Raw genomic sequence first — 21,695 nt, 5'->3', positions numbered from 1 at the left:
TTCCCCCTTCTTCTTCTTCTTCTTCTTCTTCTTCTTCTTCTTCTTCTTCTTCTTCCTCTCCTCCTCCTCCTCCTCCTTTTTTTTTTTTTTTGAGACAGGGCTTCTTGTAGCCCAGGCTGGACTTGCACATGATTTTTGGCTGAGAATGACCTTGAGTTTCTTACATTCCACTCTTACTGCCTTCTTTTCTAGGGGACTGGAGATGAGGATGGGGAGTGGGTATCTGGTTTCCTAAATGTCTTACTCCCTACGGGTGGTAGAGAGGGAGGGGTTGGAGTTCAAAAGTGATGGGAGAAGTCCTGAGAACTTGGGACCTGCTGTGTAGGGAGTTCTGTTTTGTTTGTGCTGGAGATGAAACCCAGGCCTTGCCCATACAATGCATGCACTCTACTCCCGAGCCTGACAGCCACCCCAAGGAGCTTTTAGGTTTCAATCTGAGCAAGGATGAGACCTTATAGATCAATACATGTGCCCCACCCCCACCCTTAATTCGAAACTGATGACTCTGAGAACAGTCCCAAAGAGAAGGCAGGGCCAAGTTCGGGAATCACAGGCAGGGAGGGGACTCATCAGGCTGTGAGAAGGCAAGGAAAGGCTCCGCCTCCAGTCTGTCCAGAACCGCCCTGCCTGACAGCAGGCTGGGTGGGGTCAGGCGGCTGGCTGTGACTGTGACTCAGGTTTCTGTGGGCAGCCAAGGCAGCCGGCAGGGAGGAGCCCAGACCGACCGACAGGCTGGCCAACTGCTGTTTTAACTGCTGTTTTCACCTCAGCTGTCCCCTCTCCTGGGAATGTAGGAGGGTCTTGACTAGTTTCATCGCTCTCCCTATAGCTACAGACCTCTGTCTTCCTCTACGCCCTTCCACAGATCCTCATGCAGCCTCCTGAGGTCGAGCCACAGGATGGAGTCAGGGATCTCTGCCCCTAGGGAGGCCCCAGAATGTCTGTGCCACAGGGAGAAGGGTATAATAATGATTGGTCCTATACCCCCGAGGGGGAGACTGGGAGAAACCCTTGGCCCTTCCAGCCTTCTCCCAGACTAGCTGGCTCAATATCTGGACAGACCAGTTGTCATGGTGAAAGCTGGGTGGTATACCATAGTATATAGTTGCTGCAGAATCAGGCAAGCAGGCTGAAGTGAGAAGACCTTAATTCAATCATAGTACCCATAGGGCTGACCGCTAAGGAGAGACGGTGGGAGCCAAATCCGAAGGCTGTGGTCAGTGACGACAGGGCTTTGCCTTGGTGATGGGTAAGAAGGGTTTGGTCAGCTAGCGCATTCCTCAATGATTGTTGGGCCGTGTTTTGATTTGTTGGACTGTCTTGGTAGTGCAGCTTGAAGGGAATCCTGTTTACTCTGTGCCTTTTCTGTGCCAGTATCTGTGCTCATTGAGTCTCACTAATATCAACAGCAACTGAAAGAACTCCAGCACCCGGCCTCAGATGGCAAGCCCAGGATTAGAACTCGGCACTGACTGCCACCACAGCTGGCATCTTTGTTTTTCTGGGAACTAGGCAGGGTAGCTGTTCTTGAGAAGGGAGGGTAAGAGAAGGACAAGTGACTCGGATTTGTTTAAAAGGCCACAGGTGGGAGGATACAGGGTCTGGCTGTGTTTGGGGTTTGGGAACAGATGGCAGTTGGAAGAGAAAGTCGTTAACTATCCTGACACAGAGCATGTGGTCATTCAAACTTTTTATAATGAACTTTAGACCTCTGTGTGATCCATTGCTAGTTTTCCAGGACGTCCTGGGAGCTTCTGGAGCTGCAGCAACAGAAGACAGTTCAAAATAGGGACTTTCCAAGACCAATCCGGGAGAGAGAAGAATTTGCAGAGCATCACAGAGCCAGTTGTGGGGGAGGAAAGTAAGGACACCCTGTGTACAATATAGGACTACCACAAGGTGCGGATGCCACCTAGCGGCCAGAATGACGCAGTCAGCCCAGCGCTCGTAGCACTCGGGAGCCGCAGTTCTCGCTGAACAACGGGTGGGACTTCCGGTGGAATTGCCGGATACTGTAGTCTAACTTTGGTCGGCCGAACCACAAGTTCCGTGGACCTCCGCGCCACACCGCGCAGGCGCAGTAAGGCGGGGCCGGTCAGTCCTAGACGCTGAGGGGCCGCGGCTGGATTGAATCGGTGTCTCCCGGGGTCTGGGATCTGGGTTGTAAGGAGGTGAGGTGAGGCGGCACTGAGCGGTGGGCACCATGTCGAGGCAGGCGAACCGTGGCACCGAGAGCAAGAAAATGGTAACTGAGCGCGTGACCCGGCGGGCCGGGCGGAATTGAAGCTTCCTGGGAAGGGGCCTGGTGTTAGCGCTCCAAGTGATTGTCAAAAGAGTTCTGCTGTGAGCTGTGGGATGGGGAAGTCCCAATTTGGGTTAGTCCCTAGGTGTCCGGTGCTGGGACAGGTTGGGGACCCCCGAATTGCTTCCCCCGCCCGCTACGCCCGGGTCTCGAGGTCGAGTGCATCTTTATGCTAGACCAACAACAGCGACGGTAATCAATAACAGTAACAACCATTTACTGATCTCTTACACTGTGTTTGGAGCTAGGCAATTGCTTCCGTTTTGTCATTACCACAAGGTAACCCTACTAGGTGGATAGTGTTTTGGCATTTTACAGCTCAGCAACGCTTATGTGACATCCAGATTTACACTTAGAGTCAGGATTTGAACCCATTCCTCTCCACTTCCAGAGGGAATATTTCAGACTACTGCGTATACAGCCTTTCACTATGCTTTAGGCATTGTGAGACTAGCTTAGACAGTGGTCTTGTCAGAAGGGACTTGCCATCTAACATTGAGGAGTGAGCCGGCCTAAGTATTCAGTGACTCTTATAATGGTTAAGAGAGTAACTGTGGTTCCTTCCCCGACCTGGGAGTAGTGGGATAGTATATAATCCCAAAAGGCTGGGCTGGGTCTGGAGCATCAGGTCAACATTAGTTTTCTCCAAATTTCAAGGAAAGAGGCTTTCTTGTCAGGTGTTTTTTGTTTGTTTGTTTTTCCTTTAGTGCATTCTTTTGCCCATGCGATGCCTTTGTTTTGGAACTTAAAACTGAACATCTGGGGGTGGACCTGTAGCTTAAGTCTGCTTAGCATGCACAGGGCCCTCGGTTTAATTCCCAGCACCACATAAACTAAGCGTGGTCATGCATGCCTGTAATCCCAGCCCTCGGATGGTAGAGAAAAAGGGTCAAGAATTCAAGGTTGTCCTTAGCTGTGACAGAGTGTCTGTAGTGTGTGTGTGGGGTCTGTGCATCAGGTTTGGAGATGTAACCCAGTGGCTGAATGCATATGCAGGATACTCTGAATTCAGACTTCACCAAAAACCAACCGGACCAATCTGATATTGTATGCTGGCTAGATCAGGAAATCTATGTACTCTACTCTGGACAGGATGATTAGACTTTCCTTTTTTTGTTTTGTTTTTGTTTTTTTCGAGACAGGGTTTCTCTGTGTAGCCCGGGCTGTCCTGGAACTCACTCTGTAGACCAGGCTGGCCTCGAACTCAGAAATCTGCCTGCCTCTGCCTCCCAAGTGCTGCCACCACCGCCCAGCTGATTAGACTTTCCTTACACCTTTGTGTCTTATACCAAGAACAGCCAGCACAAATGAAAGCCCTGTTATTCCAAGCTAGTTCTTAGTAAACCTTTCTCTCTCAGACCACTGACAGCAATGATTCATCTCTACACAAATACAAAAATACACAATCACAAACTCAGTGACCAAAGTTGGGTTTGATCCCAGCACCACAAGCACAGAATGCAAAAAATCCTACATCATGCACATACATTTGTTTGCATTTCCCAGGGATTTGTGGGCCTCAACATACTTTGGAGATGCTAAGTTAGAATTACTTTTGGCAGACCAAGGATGTGGCTGAGAAGTATACACATGCACAGTGCACACACCATAACACACATGCACACGCACACACACACACACACACTCGATGGGGGAGATTTCTGGAAGAAATAACAATAGTTGAGAATGTTGTGTTAGAAAACAATGTCATCTAGAAGAAAATACATACATGTTCCTTGGCATTTTCAAGTGCTTGTTAGTTTCTTTAGCTACAAAGTGGGTACAGTGGTACTCAAGATTAGAGGAAAGAGTGTTAAATTTAAGGGAATGGTGTTTTCTTGGTGATAGTGAGCAGACACTTATTCCTTAGTCTTGGTATCCCACTATCAATATTTGTTTGACTTCTCCTGGAATCAGTATTGATGTTGTTTATTTGAGCTAGGGTCTCTCTACATAGCCCTGGTTGACCTTAAACTTTCTATGTAGACAAGGCTAGCCTGGAAACCACAGAGATTCCCCGTCTCTGCCTCCCAAGTACTGGGATGAAAGCAATGCACCATCACACCTGGCAGTATTGAAGTGTTATATTTTGTTGTTCTTACCTTTAAGATTTTCTTATTATTTTATTTTGTGTGTGTGCGCGTGCCTGCACGAATTTATATACATCATATGAGTACAGGTACCCTTGGGGCCAAGGGGTATTGGATCCTCTGTAACTGGGATGACAGAAAGTTATGAGTTGCCTGATAGGATACTAGGAACTGAACCTGGATCCTCTGCAAGAGCAGTAAGGATTCTTAACTTCTGAGCCATCTGTCCAGCGCCAGTGTTGAAATCACTGTTGAATACCTTCTAGGTTGGGTTTTTGTTTTTTTGTTTTTTTGTTTTTTTTTTTAACTAGGGAGGCCAGAAGCTCCTGCTCCCAGAACTTCTACAGCTGCTGCTGTCTCTGACTGGAAGAGCCTTTCTCTAGACCCTCCCACAGTGCACTCCTCTATTCACACATGCTTAGATCTTAACGCCCTGCAAGAGGCCTTCCCTGGACACCTGACTGGTTCTTCATAGCCTTGTCTTTTTCATTTTACATACCTCATTATAAATTATGTGTTTGCTTTTGGGTGGGGAGGGTTCGAATTTTCAAGACAGAGTTTCTCTGTGTAGACCTGGCTGTACAGACCAGGCAGGCCTTGAACTCAGAAATCCACCTGTCTCTACCTGGAGGTCTTAGAATAAAGGTGTGCTCCCCTTTTCAGTCTGTCCTATGAGAATGGGAACTCAAGCAGGGCAAGGGTTTGTTCCTTCTAGTGCTCTAGTCGTAGCATCTAGAACAATGCCTGCCACTGAGCAGCCTGTCCGCGGAGTGAATGAATTAGGGACTGCATTTTCTTACTCAGTTCCTGCTGTTAGTACTCTGAGCTTGCCACGTGCTCCCTGTGGCCACCTGTGTGTATTTGAGTCAAGGTTTTCTGATGATCTCAGGCTCGATTCCAACTCCTATTTCTCCTGCCTCTATTTCCCCAGTGCTGGGGTTACAGGCATACCTAGCTATTACCCCTTTTTCCCCACTTATATAGATTTACTCATTTATGGAGGTGAAGGGTATTACTATTGCTGTGATGAGACACTGTGACCGAAAGCATAAAGGTTTATTTCATTTTCTCTCTCTCTCTCTCTCTCTCTCTTTCTCTCTCTCTCTTTTAGATTTATTTATTTATTTATTTATTTATTTATTTATTTATTTTTTATGTATACAACATCCTGCCTGCATGTATGCCTGCAGGCCAGAAGATGGCATGAGATCTCATTACAGATGGTTGTGAGCTACCATGTGGTTGCTGGGAATTGAACTCAGGACCTCTGGAAGAGCAGTCAGTGCTCTTAACCGCTGAGCCATCTCTCCAGCCTTATTTCATTCTTAGTTCATTATCAAAAGCACCATGGGCAGGAACTCCAGCAGCACAGGGACCTGGAAGCAGGCCCTGATACAGAGGCCATGGAGGGGTGCTGCTGACTGGCTTGCTCATCGTGGCTTGCACAGGCTGCCTTCTTATAGAACCCATGATCACAGCTGAGGAATGGCACCGCCTGCAATGGGCTGGGCCCTTCTCCATCAATCATTAATCAAGAAAATGCCCTTCAGTCTTATGGGGGCATGTTCTCAATTAAGATTCTTTCCTTTTAAATGACTCTAGCTTGTGTCAAGTTGATAAAAAAATTAGCTAGTACAGGGAAGATAGGCCATAGTATATGTGGAGGTCAGAGGACAACTTGGTCAATTCTCTCTTCTCTCCATGTGGGTTCTGGGGTCTAACCTAGGTTATCAGATACAACACCAGACACCTCTGCCTATGAGCCAAAGTACTGGTTCTGACATGTCCTGCTTTCCACTGTTTGGGGACAATACCCCTCTAGTGGCCCTCTTCCAGGTAGCCCAGCCTTGAGCACACAATTACTGTATTTCACATAAACCTTCCAAGACCTAAAGGGTTAATGTGCCCAGGTTATCTGATGTCTTCATTTTTTAATTCCTTAGTTCCGGCTAATTGAAACAGTCTATCTGTCCACCAAACTCTACCTGAGCCCCAACTGTGTGCAGAGCTCCTTGGGTTCCAGCCTGTATGCTGTGGTAGATGCAGAGATGAAGTCCTAGACTCTAACGGTTCCCAACAACAGGGATATTGTACTGGCTGGGACTGAGTCCTGTTTTATTACTTATTTGCTGACACCCTCTCCCCACATTGAACTCAGGACCTAGGTGCATGCTGGGCCAGTGGCCACCACTGAGCCCTATCTTTAGTTCCTTCGTTGTTTCAAACCAGCCAGCTTTAGCATTTGACATTTTCCTGACTTTAGTGAGGTGGCAGTGGTAGCTATGACACTGTAGGACTGTGGAGAAGTTGCTGGCAGCACGCTGGTGACACTGTCACCAGTGACACTGTCACTGGTGATACTGTCAGCTGGCCTTCATAGGAGCATTATTGGTCTTTCCCTATATTCAGGTCTTCGCACTATACCACCTTAGTGAGCTTTCCCTAATTTTTTTTTTAACTATCTCATAGCTCCACTTCTATATTATTTATTTTATCTGTGTGAGTGTTTTACCAGCATGTTTGTCTGCATACCATGTGTGTGTGTGTGTAGGAGGCCAGGAGAGGGCATTGGATCCCCTAGGCCTGGAGTTATATAGACAGTTGTGAGCCTTCAAGCCTTCATGTGGGAACTGAACCTACCGCCTCTGGATTAGCCCCCAGTGTTCTTAACCACTGAGCTATCTCTCCAGCCCCACACCACTTCTGTTTTAAAAGTATGTAAACCTTTAAGTTATATATTCAAATTGTGCATTGTTCTGAATAGGCTAGGTTCATAACTGAGGCTGGAGACAGACTTGCATATTAATAGAAAGTGTGGAGAACCTGAGTCAAGAACCCCAATCCCAGATTCCAGGCATGTCTAATTTGTGGCAGTGTGCACAGCTGTCCAGGACCCTGCCTTTTCTCACTGGTGAACTCGGGGAGCTGCATGTGTAGGAATGTGCTAACATTGTGATTTGCATATAATTTGGCAGTCCTGGTAGGCGGAGGCTCTTGGAATCTTTATCCAAGGACTCATTAATAATGGAAGGAAAGTCTCCTGATTTAACACTCTCGTGCCAGCTCTCTGGACTGGTAACTGCTGGATTGTCTCCATCCATTCATGCCCAGGCCATTCCAGTGCCAAACCCCTGACTTTACTAAAAACCGATTCCCCCCAATAGCCTCCTTTCAGTCGGCGTATCTGGCAAATGGTCTCTTGGAGACACCCCGCTCTGACTGTTTTAGTTGAGTTCAGGGAGCTTCCTGCTCCCAACATTGATTTTCTTTGACTCTAGTGCAGCTAGGATTTGTTTTAATTGAGGGGCTTATTAATATTGCAGTTGTGGGGTAGAGTGGACACACTGAACACTGCCTGGGAAGCATTTGGTTTCTGTCCCCTCAGATTACTTTTTCAGTTGTTTAACCTTGAGCTGATCACTCCCTAGTCCAGTCTCGCTGTCCCTTCTGGATTTACTACTGCCTGTCGATTACTCAGTTTTTATGAGATACAAAATGAGATAATGAAACATCCTGTTCCGGCCAGCCATGGCGGAGGGTACTGTTAATCCTAGCACTTAGGAGGCAGAAGAGGTGAATCTCTGTGACTTCAAGGCATGCCTGATCTACATAACAGATTTCAGGTCAGCCAGGATTGCATAATGAGATTGTCTAAAAAAAAAAGAAAGAAAGAAAGAAAGAAAAAGAAAAGAAAGAAAAAGAGAGCTTGATCTCTTGTTCCTCTCTTGCCTTCTTGCTCCCACTCTGTTCGTGCCCGCCTTCCCAGCTTTCTTCTTACCCCCTCCACATGCTCCTGGCTGGCCTCTCTCTTGCCTTTCTCTGGCTCTACTACTACCCTCTTAACTCCCCTCCCCATCCCCTGAATAAAACTCTGTTCTATACTAAAAAGAAAGAAAGAAAGAAAGAAAGAAAGAAAGAAAGAAAGAAAGAAAGAAAGAAAGAAGGAAAGGAGGGAGGGAGGGAGAGAGGGAAGAAAGAAAGAAAGAAAGAAAGAAAGAAAGAAAGAAAGAAAGAAAGAAAAAAAAAAGAACATTGTTCTTGCAGTGACCCCACCACAAGGCTCGGGATGTGGGAGAACACAGAGTCTCAAGGTCCTAAGCTTTAATGCTTTGTATTTTTTTTCTCTTAGAAGTCTTGTACTAGCCTCTATTCAGAAGGGAGTAGCTCAGTGGCAGGGAGTAGCTCAGGAGCAGTCTTGGATCAGTAGCTCACAACCACCTGTAACTCCAGCTCCAGGGGAATCCAAGGCCTCTGCCTCCTTGGGGACCTTCGCTCACATGGACATATGGACATATCCACCAAAGACAGACACACATATGCATAATTTAGGGAGAGGGGAGAATATGAGAGAATGAGAATATCCTGCCAGCACTAGGTAGTTTATTGCAGTCCAGCAGTCCATAGAGTACTGAGTTTGGTCCATAGCAATACATGCACACACAATAAAAATAGAAAAATGGTGCCAGCAAGATGGCTCAGAGGGTAAACACCCTTGCCAACAAGCCTGATGATCTGAGTTTGATCCTTTGGCTTCACATGGTGGAACAAAAGAATGAATCCTGCAAACTATCTTCTGGCACTCACAACAGGCACCATGGCCGTGTGTGTGCTTATAAATTAAATAAATGAATGAGTGAATAAATGTAAACCCCCCCCACACACACACACATACCGCACAGTTACATGAAACAGAAGTGTGTGAGAGGAACTACAGATACTAAGACCAAGAATAAAAATACCAAGTCTGCTGGCAGTAGAAAGGCGCTATTGGAGTTAAACTGAGAAATGTGTTTGTGGTGCTGAGGATCAAACCCAGGGCGCTGGGCATGCCTGGCAACTGCTCTGCCACTGAGGTACATCCCCAGCCCTGAGAAACAAACACATTAACAACACATTCAGTCCAGTGGATTCCTTCAGAAGCAGCCCATTTTAGCTTTCGAATAAAGACACAGAGACCTGTTATTTTATTAACAAGCGGCCTGCACTAAGCTGGATAGGTTCTGAGCTATTCTAAGCCTGTAAGGCTGCCCATTTCCCAGTCATGTGGTCCTTTACCTTCAACTTGAGTCTTGCCCTGGGTCACTCTGGTCCATGTGTGTCCTCATGGCTGCTCTCTCATTTCGCTCCACATGGTCTCTCCTTCTGGTGGTCTTTCTCTACCTCCTGTGGTCTCTCTGGACCCTCTCACTGAGATTGGAAGTCCTGCCCTGTTCTCTTCTGCTCAGCTAGGTGGCTGATCAGCTCTTGATTAAATCAATTAGGATAGAGAAGAATTTTTTGCATAACTCTGAGACAGTGATGCTTCATAAAATTAACAATACCGAAGTCTGGCCTGTCCTTAAATCTCCATCCAGAAATCAGCATTTGAATATGCTGAGACAACCTTTACACAGTGTACAAACCATCCCCCAACATGTCCTCCTTTTAGCCCAATAAAAAGTTCGTTCTCTTATATTGATAAGCTATATAAGATAGTAACAATTATGAAAACTTGTCAGGTCAGATTACATTCACAATGTCTAGTCCATTTGTATCTGGTAACCTTAGAAAAAGAACTCTATTATCTGTCCATCTTGGTGAGTTGAGACTTCTGTACTTAAAACATTGTTATCAAAACTCGTGTATATAAACCTAAGAATAATGTGTTAAACCTTAAAACATTTTCTCAAATCCAAAACAATTTAAGCTTAATTATAAGACTATTTAAGAAAAAAGGGGGATGGGGCTTGAGAGATGGCTCAGCGGTTAAGAGCACTGACTGATCTTCCAGAGGTCCTGAGTTCAATTCCCAGCAACCACATGGTGGCTTATAACCATCTGTAGTAGGATCTGATGCCTCCTTCTGGTGTGTCTGAAGATAGCTACAGTGCACTCATATATATAGAATAAATAAACCTTAAAAAAAAAAGACTATTTAGTCTCAACTCCATCTGAGACCTGAGAAAGAATAAATATTACTTGAGTGTGCAGGAAGTCAGGCAAGCAGCTTCGAAACTATAGAAGTGACAGAGACAGATGGCTGCCTGGACAGTCACCTACAGTTTTTTCTTTGTCATTGGAGCATCTATCTTTGGCCTTCTGGCCCAGAATATGACAGATTTTTTTGTGAAGCAGGAATATTGAAGGATTTGCCCATCTTGTCCTTGCAAAGTTCAGCAGTCGACTTCCCAGCGTCCCGTTTGTCCATTTTGGACAGCATTCTGTGTGCAGTTAGAGCAAGGGCAGTGTCTTGCCCAGTGTCTAGCTGGCCACATCTGAAGCAGTCTCCATAAAGAGGTTCTTCTATGCTCATCATCGTCCTCAAAGAAGAATGGGGGAGTTGCCAGGGGCAGACATGTCACTGTCATGAAAGCCTTTTATTAAAACATCTTTAAATGCCATATTCTGTAGATCTCTGAGGGTTTTGAAGACCATCTATCTGTCTATGGTATGTCTGAATTGTTTGTTTCTAGCCATCTACTGTCTACTTATCTTTGAAAACATCTGTTGCAAGCTAAATGAAGCTTGTTTTCATAATTAACTAAACTAATATCTAACATGGCTATAAGTTTGATTGACTACTAACTTGCATTTCTTATTTATCCTAAACAGTTTGTAGAGTAGCTTTCGAAAGGATTAGAATTTAACATTGCATTTTTAAGAAATAGGTACAATACCTAAAATAAGAATGGAGACATATATACATAGTATGTTGTAACAAGATATAACCTTATTTATTTATTTTTTTTTTTTTTTGAGACAGGGTTTCTCTGTGTAGTCCTGGCTATCCTGGAACCTACTCTGTAGACCAGGCTGGCCTTGAACTCAGAAATCCGCCTGCCTCTGCCTCCCAAGTGCTGGGATTAAAGGCGTGCGCCACCACCGCCCGGCAAGATATAACCTTAAATCTGTATCAATATACAAAGTCTGTACCAAATGTAAAATATTTGGCTTATTAATGTTTTTTGGTTTAAGAGTAGATTCAGTAATCTACCCTTTAACCAAGCCTGTTCTGCATCCACTCTTCCAGTCCAGAAATCAGCAGTTGAATAATACAAAGACAACCTTTACACAGTGCACAATTCCATCCCCTAACAAACCTCCGTGATTTTTAACATGGTAGGGCTGTCACAGCGGTGCCCGACTCCTAGAACTAACTCACTGTCCTAGTTTGCTGTGAACTGATGTGATAAAGACCCTGAGTAAAAGCAGTTGGGGAGGAAATGGCTGGCATGATCCAATCACAGTCCAACACTGAGGGTACTAAGGGAAGGAACATGGAGGCAGGAACTGAAGCACAGACCAAGGAGGAAGAAATGCTGTTTCCTGGCTTGCTCTTTCTATACAACTCAAGGCCACCTGCTCAGTGTCACCCATGTCATTAATCATTGCTGGAGAGATAGCTCAGTGGTGACCTGGGTTCAGTTCTCAGCTCCTGTGTAGTGGTCCACAACAATCCCTAACTCCAGTTCCAGGGTTAGTGTTTGTCCTCATACACACATGGCATCACATGCTTACCTGCAGGCAGTCATGCATACATATAAATGTTCTTAAAATGTTAGAAGTCATTAATCAAGAATATATCCCCACAGGCTTACCTACAGACATCAGATGGGGCATTTTCTCAGTTGAGGTTCCCTCTTCACAGTTGACCCTAGCTTGTGTCAAGTTGACAAAAACCTAACCAGCACAGTAATAGAAACTATTTTCGAGCAGCCTTGTGTTCCAGGTATATGAAATGTGTGTTCTCGGGCTGCTGAGATGGATTAGTGGGTAAAGGTGCTTGCTGCTAAGTCTAGCAGCTTCAGTTTGATCTCTGGGACCCACATAATAGAAGGAAAGAACAGACTTTCAAAAGCTGTCTTCTCTCCTCCATACACAACCCTGGCACACATGGCCTCATGGACACGTGTGTGCACATACACACGGACACACACATACACATGTGATTACATTTTTAAATTTTTATTATTTTATTTTAATTTTTTTAGCTTTCTACAACAGTTTCTTTTTGTAGTCTGGAACTTGCTTTGTAGACCAGGGAGACCCAAACCGCTTGCCTTTGTCCCCCAAGTGCTGGGATTAAAGACTTGTGCCTCTACTGCCCGGCTTTATTGTTTTATTATTAAAGATTATTTATTATTATCTTGTGCATGTGTCTGCATGAGTCTATGTGTACCATGTGTCTTCAGGCGCGTGCTGAGGCCAGATTGTGTTAGACCCCTGGAAATGGAGTCATAGGCAGCTGTGAGCCACCAGATGTGGGTTCTAGGAACTAAACTCAGGTGTTCAGGGAAAGCAGTAAGAACCCTTAACTAATGAACTACCCCCACCCCAACATTGTACTCTTAGATTTACCCATTTTTAGACATATACCAATGTGTCAAAGGATCGTTATTTTTCCCCTCATATTGTTGACTTTGAAGAGAAGTTGCCCTTAGGGTCATGGGCTCTCTGGATCTTCCTTCCCTGTCAACCCAGGTTCTCCCACAGCTGCCACTTCCTCCCATGAGCAGCAGGAATCCCATGTCAGGACCCTTTCTAAGGTGAGGGAAAGCCATTGGTCACATCTGCCCTGAAACAAGCTGATGTCTTGGCTCCGTCTTTCACTGACTCCCGTGAGTGGCTGTTCCTCCCACTCCTGGTTCAGGTGACCCAAGCTGGCAGCTGTGGCAGAGACTGGATTGGCAGAGGCCGCTACTGTCTTAGAAGATGGCTGTGAGGTGTCTTCTATGGCCAGTTCACAGTGGGTTTGGCTGCAGTCCTGTCGGGCTGGCCGTTCCACAGGGGTGATGTGGCCTTCCCTGGAATCCCAGTGGTTGTAGCCAGGCTGGTCCAGATCTTCTCTGAACCTTTTGTGCTCCTTGGTCCCAATTGCTTTCTGCGTCTCTTTCAGAGTTCTGAGCTATTCACGCTGACCTATGGAGCACTTGTCACCCAGCTGTGCAAGGACTATGAAAATGACGAGGACGTGAATAAGCAGCTGGACAGAATGTGAGTGAGCGTCTCTCACAAGAGGCTGCAGCAGGCTCCGGCGCGCTGCATCTGGCGGTTCTGTGATACTAACATTTGGGGTACACTTAGAGTGTGGGGGTATTATCCCCATCTCCTCCTTTAGCCGACAACAGCCTCATGTTTAGATATAATTCGTTTTGACCTTGTAATGGTCTGTTCTCTGATTTCCTTCCAAGGGGCTATAACATTGGAGTCCGATTGATTGAAGATTTTTTGGCGCGGTCAAATGTTGGAAGATGTCATGACTTTCGGGAAACCGCTGATGTCATTGCTAAGGTCATTTATCTGGGCCACCTGACCCCCTGATGCTTGTCATTGCTGGCCACTCTCACTGTCTCCCTTAATCTCCCAAAAGACTAGGCAGCTCTTTGGGCCAAAGCAGCCTTCTTGGTGGTTTGGGAATAACTACCAGGCAGGAGTGGCTGGGCTCTTTCTTGTGTGTTATGGCCTCACTGTGGCTGAGTATAGTGGCGTATGCCTGTGATCCCCACACTTGGAGGCACACTGCAGAGTCACAGCAAGTCTGTGATCAGTCTGGTCTGTATGTGAATTTTAGTCAGCCATGGCTGCATAGCAAGATCCTACCTACAAGCAGACAAAGCCAGCCGGTCTGTCTGCGTCACTGAAATTAAAGCCCAATTTCATCCCCTTTGAAAGTGTAGCCAAGTGCTGTGGAGGTTTGAGAGTGCGTTTTGGGAAGATGTGACTCAGGCCTGTAATTTCAGCACTCAGAAGACAACTGTAAGACGGTTGCTGCAAACTCAAGGCTGGTGTAGGCTATGTAGTCAGCTCCAGGCCAGCCTGGGCTACAGAAAAAAGTAAAGCAAAGATAACCGTCCTCACTGAGACTTCAGTTCAAGGCAGTGGCCCTCCAGTGGGGCAGGCAGGCAGAGAGTGAGTCAGTGCTTAATTGTATGGTGTCGGAAGGAGAAAGATGGAGTCCTCATGGGCACCTGTCTTTCTCCAGATCTCTAAAGATTTGAGGCCACAGTTTTGCCCTCTGACCCCTCCCCAAAGGCATAGTTCTCACTGTTCCCCACCATATTATTGTGTGCCACCTAACAGGTGGCATTCAAGATGTACCTGGGCATCACTCCAAGCATCACCAACTGGAGCCCAGCTGGGGATGAATTCTCCCTCATCTTGGAAAATAACCCGTTGGTGGACTTTGTGGAGCTTCCCGATAACCACTCGACCCTCATTTACTCCAATCTCCTGTGCGGGGTATTGCGGGGAGCCCTGGAGATGGTGAGTAGAGCACCTCCACCTCCCACAGCACCGGAGCTGGCTGGCTGTTTGGTAAATGTGTGGCTGAATGGAGGAGAGAAAAGGGCTTTGGCCTACCCAGCCTCTTACTGTACAAGTCAGACACCTCTGCCTAGACACAGTCCCTCCTTCCTGACATGCCCGGGACAGTGCTGCTCCCTGTGAACAGTGGATGGCAGCCCTGTCCCACACTGGTTACCTGGGCCACAGTCTAAGTGGATTGAGAAGCTTGCTTGCTTGCTTGCTTGCTCGAGGCCCCTGTCTTTGGTGTTAGAGTATTGGGGCTGGCAAGCCTGTCTCTGTGGGGATCAGTCCCTTTAAAAAGTTTGCAAGTTTTACATATTCATATAGTTTATATAGTGAATTTTAGCCCCACCCCATCTCTGTCTCTCCCTTCCTCTTCTTCTCCCTTTCCCTTCCCTTCCCTTCTTTCCTCCCCTCCCTTCCCTTCTCCCTCTCTCACTCTCTCCCTCCCCTCCTCCCTCCCTCCTTCCCCTCTTCCTCTCTCTCCTCTTCCCTCTCTCCTCCCTCCCTCCCTCCCCTTCCCTCCTCCCTTCCTCTCCCCTCCCTTTCTCCCTCCCCTCCTCCCTCCCTCTGTGGGCATTTCTGATCTAGCCTCACTGAGGGGTTCCCCAGAGGCTGTGGTCTGGCATCTGTCCATTCTATTCCTCAGGTCCAGATGGCTGTGGAGGCCAAGTTTGTCCAGGACACTCTGAAGGGAGATGGCGTGACAGAAATCAGGATGAGGTTCATCAGGCGGATTGAAGACAATCTTCCAGCTGGAGAAGAGTAAGCGTCTCTAGGACTTGGGCAGCCAAGAGGAGTGCCTGCTGGGATGAGAAAGGCAGGCGCTCGCTCCCTCTGCCCCTGGAACTCAGTGACTTTTAAACCGATGTTATATATTCTTCTAACCTTATTTCCATTCTCCATGCTAATAAAGAGCAGACTGATAGGCTGTTTGGCCCACAAATATGCACCTCAGAAGGGAGATTCTTTGCTCCATTTCCCTTCAGAAGGGCAGGATGTACTTGCCCTTGGTTGGACTAAGAGAGCTCAAACCATTTTACATTCCTGTGAATTTTCCAAAGCAAAGCCCACTATGACCCCATTAAGGGACAAGCCCGATACATCTGTTCCTGCGCCTTCATGACGCCATTGGCAAATGGCTGTAGGGAGTCTCGGGTTGTGGAGGAAGAAGAGGAGGGAGGGAGAAGGCTGGGAAGGGATGGGTGAGAATTTTTGGCTGTAGTGACACACTGTAGTCTTGCCAGGCCACGGAAGCCAGTCATGCCGGAAACACCGGCTTCTGGGAAGCCGCCCAGGTCTCATTCCTCCCTGCTGTTTGGAGGCAACATCTCCTCTTTTTACGGAGGGTCCATCCTTTTTTCTTACAAATTCTTCAATAAAGACACATTCTTGAGTGAAGTCCCAATCCTGTCATGTTTTCCTTCTGCTCAGCATGTGAAGTCTGACTAGAAATGAGCATGTGAGCCGGGTCCTGCTCACAGCACACAGCAGATGCTGGATTGATCCGCCTGAGGTCATAAAGGTGTCAGGTGGAGGGAGACTGCGGGCTGTGAAGGACACACAGACCCCTGTTCTTGACTGAAGCTCTGAAGGCTGACTAGCACTTGGGGTTACTCTCCAGCCTTGGAGCTTGGGCTAGCTTTACCTCAGGTGCCGGGGATTAAGCGTAGGTCTCAAGCCAGGCAAGCGCTCTGTACTGTCCCATCTGCACTTACTCTCACACACACCTTTGCTGGTATCTCGAGCACACTTCTAGTTCTAGCACTTGGGAAGCAAACACAGGTGGATCTCTGAGTTCGAGGCCAGCCTGGTCTACAGAATGAGTTCCAGGACAGCCAGGGCTACACAGAGAAACCCTGTCTCGAAAAACAAAAAACAAAAACATAAGAAGCAAAACAACAAAAGGTCCCACTTCTCTACAATAGGATTTAAGTTGTCTAGGCTGGCTTTGAACTTGTAGTCCTGCTGAAGGTGGATAGAGATCCTTTTCACCAGAGCTAGATAGATGGTTAAAATGGTACAGCGAACGCGTGTGTGCACTTGTGTGAGCTCTCATATGTCCACTTCCTGTGGCCTGCTGTGGAGATTAGAAGACAACTTTTGAGACTCGGCTTCTGCCACCTTGTGTGTTCTGAGGGTCAGACAAGGGTTGCCAGGTGTGGCAGCGGGTGCCTCTATCTTGCTAGCCACAGATAGGCATTTTTTAAAGAATGTTCTAAAATTAATTTATGCGTATGGATGTTTTGTCTGGATTTTAGCTACTCTGTGGGCTCTGGGAATCAAATTGCAGGCCTCTGGAAGAACACCCAATTGTCTCAACCACTAAACCATCTCTCCAGACTCCAGATAGCTCTCAGAGAGAGGAGGTAGAGGTTGTTTCTGGCCTGTTCTTTGGGACAACCTAGGGCCTTGAATTTGGCCAGGTTTGTTTTTTGTTTTTGTTTTTTTGGTTTTTCGAGACAGGGTTTCTCTGTGCAGCCCTGGCTGTCCTGGAACTCACTCTGTAGACCAGGCTGGCCTCGAACTCAGAAATCTACCTGCCTCTGCCTCCCAAGTGCTCGGTTTAAAGACATGCGCCACCACTGCCCGGCGAATTTGGCCAGGTAATTGGGAAACTGGACTGAGGCTTTCCCCTGTTAACTTGCCTGAGAAGAGCTGGTTACAGGTACACTATGCTGGAAACACGGCTTGATTCATGAGGACAGGACCAGGGTTCCAATGGCTCAGGAATGAGGTGGTTTTCATAAGACTTCCCTCAGCTATGGTAGGCTACTGGGGAATAAATGTCACAATTTTATTTCCCCAGGTACAGGGAGGGTGACCCTCTAGGATCCCATCCTTGGAGCCTCTTTCTTCCTGCAGATACAGTCCGGGGCTCCATGGCAGACCCTTTGTTTTGGTCAACTGGAGTTAGGTTGGGACTCAACATAATCCCATAATCCTGTCATACCAGATGTGAATGAACGAACAAATAAACGGATGAATGAAAGGGATGACGAGGTGAATATTGGGACTCACAGGAAAAGCTATGTGTAGTATGTATGGACTCTGTCAAAAACCAACCGCACTGCCCTGTTCTTTGAAGGGGGCTCTTCCTTCTTCCTCTCCGTGTACCACATTCTGCTTCCCAGCAGCCATTTTGGCATGAGGTTTTGGATCTCTCCTTTCCCAGAAATAACTTAAACATCATGGGAGTTGCAAAGCATGGAAACAAGGCCTCTTTAGTTGGTTTCTCCCACCTCCAGCCCCACAATTGAGGGGTACACAATGCGGGTACTAAAGGACAGAGAGGGGCTGCCCCAGCATCCTAACTTCCTATCCCTCCCCACCTTGTGTTCACTCCTCAGCCCTTCCCCACCTTCCTTGTTATACCATACACTCTGTTCCAGGAAGATGGGGGCAGGGGTGATTCTGGGGAGCCTTAGCTTGGGACTGAGTTCTGGGACTAAAGGACAGCCTTTAGGTCAGGCTGATTGGGCAGAGCTCTGGACAAGTCACACTTCGCAGCCTCTAGCCACCAGAGGTCTCCAGATCACCACCAGATCACCCCGGAAAGTGACTCTTGGACTCTGGAGTTTTGTTTTGTTTTAATTTGCTCAAAGATGCACCTGATGGGGTAAATCTTAGAGGCTTGTCAAAGTGTAGAGTATCCTCCTCCAATTACCCCCATGAGACCCAACAGCAAAGCTCACATGGCCACCAGGCTAAGCATCTGCCTGCTACACTCAAGGCATGGAGAGAATCTATTGGCCAAGGCTCTCTGGCGGCACACACTCCAAAGTCAGCCTGGCCTCCTGAACTGTACAAGCTAGCTCTGAGCCCTCCCTTAACCAGTCCCCCTTCCCAAGTGGCATCCAGAGCCCCAGCCCCAGGACTGGACCTGATGTAAGTGTCCTCTTCCTCCCCAGACCCTACCTTAGTGAAGTCTCCATATTCAGACTACACCTCCTGGGAGGCTGGCCTCCCTCACTGGGCATGCAGGTCCAAGAAGTGACGGCAGCAGAGGCCTTACGAGCTGAAATCGCATTAAGTAAAATTAAAATAGCCTCCTAACAAGTGGTTCATTGTGGCGGGTGAGAGGTGGGGGTGTAGGAAAGCATCCTCCGTCCTCCTGGAGCTTAAGTGCTACCATGTGCTGTTCCTTGGAAGCCAATGCTAGTGGGAGGGGAGGGTGGCGGCAAGCGGAGACACGTAGTTACTGCTGTTACCGCTCCTGAGCCTTTGATGTAAGGCCAGGCCTGACCCCAGGACAGCCGCTGGCCACTGCTAGGGGAGCTGTGGGGTTCAGCACATTCCTGGGGGCAATTTACACTCTGGCAGGAGTAGAGGAAAGTTTCTACTGTGGGGAAGGGAAGGGGGCTACTGCAGTAGAGGTTGGGGAGAGCGTGTTGTAATGTAAGGAGCCATGGAGGGAACCAAGGCACAGGGCTCTCTTGTACCTGGCTTGGGTGGAGGCCTCTGCTGGTGCTTAAAGCACCTTCTTACTTCAACTGGCTAGCCCAAGTTAGCCCAGGGGATGCCGGGAAGCAGCTGTTCTTTCCTGATGGTTCTGGCTGGGAATGTCAGCTGAGCCAGCATCTCCAACTGAGCTGGACCAGAGGAAGGGCCGGGAGGAGAGATGTGCAGGGGCAAGAGAGCACATGTGAGCATGGACACACGTGGTCTGTAACAAGCACTAATATTTACGGCAGAGCCACTGTCTGCCAGTGCTGGACAAGCAGCCCCCGGAGCATTACTGCCTAACTACTCTTCTGTGTTGCAAAAGAAGGGCCGAGGTTCTTAGCTAGTACTTGGAACATGCTGGACTTGAGCCCTGGTGATCAAGATTTGAGTGTTTCACTCTGTCTTGTACATGCTGTGGATGCATCTGTGTTTCCTTGCGCTTGTTTGTGTGTAAACCTTTTGACATTTTCATTTGTATTTTACTGTGGCAAGGTTTCATGTAGCCCAGGATGACCTCAGGCCTCAAACTCATCTTCCTCTCCCAAGTGCTGGTATTATAGGCATGTGCCACCAGAGTTTGAATATTTTCTTTAATAAAAAATGTAAGCTGGGATCATTCCCCATTAGAGCTGCCAAACTGAACACATCAAAACAAGCACCCCGCGAACAGTGGTGGCACACGCCACCCTTTAATCCCAGCACTTGGGAGGCAGAGGCAGGCGGATTTCTGAGTTCGAGGCCAGCCTGGTCTACAGAGAGAGTTCCAGGACAGCCAGGGCTACACAGAGAAACCCTGTCTCGAAAAACAAAAACAAAAACAAAACAAAAAAAAGTAAAAGAAAAATGTAAGCTGGGCTGTGGTGGCACATACTTTTAATTTGAGTACTCAGGAGGCAGAGGCAGACAGATCTTTGAGTTTGAGGCTAGCTTGGTCTACAGAGTCAATTACAGGATAGCTAAAGTTACACAGAGAAGCCCTGGAGACACATACACACACACACACACACACACACACACAGAGAGAGAGAGAGAGAGAGAGACAGAGACAGAGACAGAGACAGAGACAGAGAAAGAGAGACAGACAGAGGTACACAAGAGAGACAGACAGAGGTACACAAGAGAGACAGAGACTGACAAAATATAGACTTGGGCCTACAAAACAGCTTAGCGTGCAAAGGCAGGAGTTACCAAGCCTGATAACCTGAGTTTGACCCCTAGAACTCACGTGCTAGGAGAGAACCAATCCCTGAAAGTTGTCTTCTGACCTCCACACATGTACTGTGACACACAAAAGTTTGCACACACATAATAAAGAAATGTAAAAAAACCAGAAGGATGGAGAGATGGTCCAGTGGTACAGACCAGTGGCTGCTCTTCAGAATACCCTCATGGCAGCTCACATGGGCTGTAACTCCATTTCCAAGGAGACAGAAACCCTCTTCTAGCCTGCATAAGCACCAGATTCACACCCAGTACACAGATTTACATGCAAGCAAAACATTCATACACATTAAAAGAGAACACATTTTAGAGGGCAGTGGTGGCACACACCTTTAATCCCAGCACTTGGGAGGCAGAGGCAGGTGGATCTCTAAGTTTGAGACCAGCATGGTCTACAGAGCTAGTTCCAGGATAGCCAGGGCTGCACAGAGAAACCCTGTCTCAAAACAAAACAAAAAATAAAACAAAACAAAACAAATAGACCTATGCTAGCTGGCCTAGACTCAGTTGTATTTGCCAGGAGTGTCTGCCCATTTCTGAAAGCATTGTAAGCTGAGGAGAGGCTGAAAGTGACAGGCGAGTGGTCCTAGCTCTGCCCTCTGTGGCCGCTGGACATCTGTTGTGGATGCTGAGCCTGTGTTTTCAGGGAACGCGATTACGAAAACACTTACTGTTTGAAAGGTGCAACAAAAGAAGGTCAGTGGGTCAACTTCTTAGTGTAGACGGAGTATTCCGTAATTGTTATAGTTAATGTGGCTGTTACCAGGGAACTGTCTCGCAAAGCCAGCGTATAGATATATGTGTGTGAGGGCTGTGACAGGGTAGTCTTGTGAGGATGTCATCTGTGTTGCTTGTAGCTGAACCCCCAAGCACCTAGCATAGCTTTTCTGTATAAAGTGTGTGCTCGGTAAAGTATGTGTTCACTGAGTGCTCACTGTGTCAGAGGTGGGAAGGCTCTGAGGAGGATGTGGGTAGGTCCACAGGACCCCGTGCATAATCAGGGGACTCAGTACACAATGAAAACATGGAGCCAGGGGGTGGTGGTGGTAGGTAAAGTCCTCATGTTTGCATGGAGAGGCCACATTTACACAAATTCAGACACAGCGGCACAAGCCTGATGGTCTGATGTAGGTAGTGGCAAACAGGAGACGCTGTCTGAAACAAGATGGAAGTGTTGGATTTCCACAAAGTGGCATACGCATACCCAGGTGCGCATGCGCACGCACAGAGAAAGCGCGAGAGCAGGGAGAGACAGAGAGACAGAGAGAGAGAGAGACAGAGAGAGAGACAGAGAGAGACAGAGACAGACAGAGACAGAGAGACAGACAGAGACAGACAGAGAGAGACAGAGA

The 21,695-nt window shown here is 47.4% G+C and overlaps 1 protein-coding gene across 1 annotated transcript; it reads left to right on the top strand.

The window, feature by feature from the left end:
• The first annotated feature begins 2,084 nt into the window (after positions 1-2,084).
• Trappc3 (trafficking protein particle complex 3) lies at positions 2,085-16,084 on the top strand. Its single transcript, XM_028790184.1, has 5 exons — positions 2,085-2,245; positions 13,268-13,365; positions 13,563-13,662; positions 14,452-14,634; positions 15,326-16,084. The coding sequence occupies exons 1-5, from the start codon at positions 2,204-2,206 to the stop codon at positions 15,443-15,445; spliced, it is 543 nt and encodes a 180-aa protein (XP_028646017.1). The 5' UTR covers positions 2,085-2,203; the 3' UTR covers positions 15,446-16,084.
• Positions 16,085-21,695: the final 5,611 nt, after the last annotated feature.

This window comes from Grammomys surdaster, unplaced genomic scaffold, assembly GCF_004785775.1.
Source record: "Grammomys surdaster isolate TR1022 unplaced genomic scaffold, NIH_TR_1.0 125863, whole genome shotgun sequence".
Taxonomy (NCBI): Eukaryota; Metazoa; Chordata; class Mammalia; order Rodentia; family Muridae; genus Grammomys; species Grammomys surdaster.
The sequence above is the reverse complement of the archived record's forward strand: the minus strand, read 5'-3'. Positions and strand labels throughout refer to the sequence as shown.

Coding starts and splice junctions, on each gene's coding strand:
- Trappc3 (XM_028790184.1), top strand. CDS start 2,204: ATGTCGAGGCAGGCGAACCGTGGCACCGAGAGCAAGAAAATG. Junction 13,366..13,562: donor AATAAGCAGCTGGACAGAAT/GTGAGTGAGCGT, acceptor TTTCCTTCCAAG/GGGCTATAACATTGGAGTCC. Junction 14,635..15,325: donor TGCGGGGAGCCCTGGAGATG/GTGAGTAGAGCA, acceptor TCTATTCCTCAG/GTCCAGATGGCTGTGGAGGC.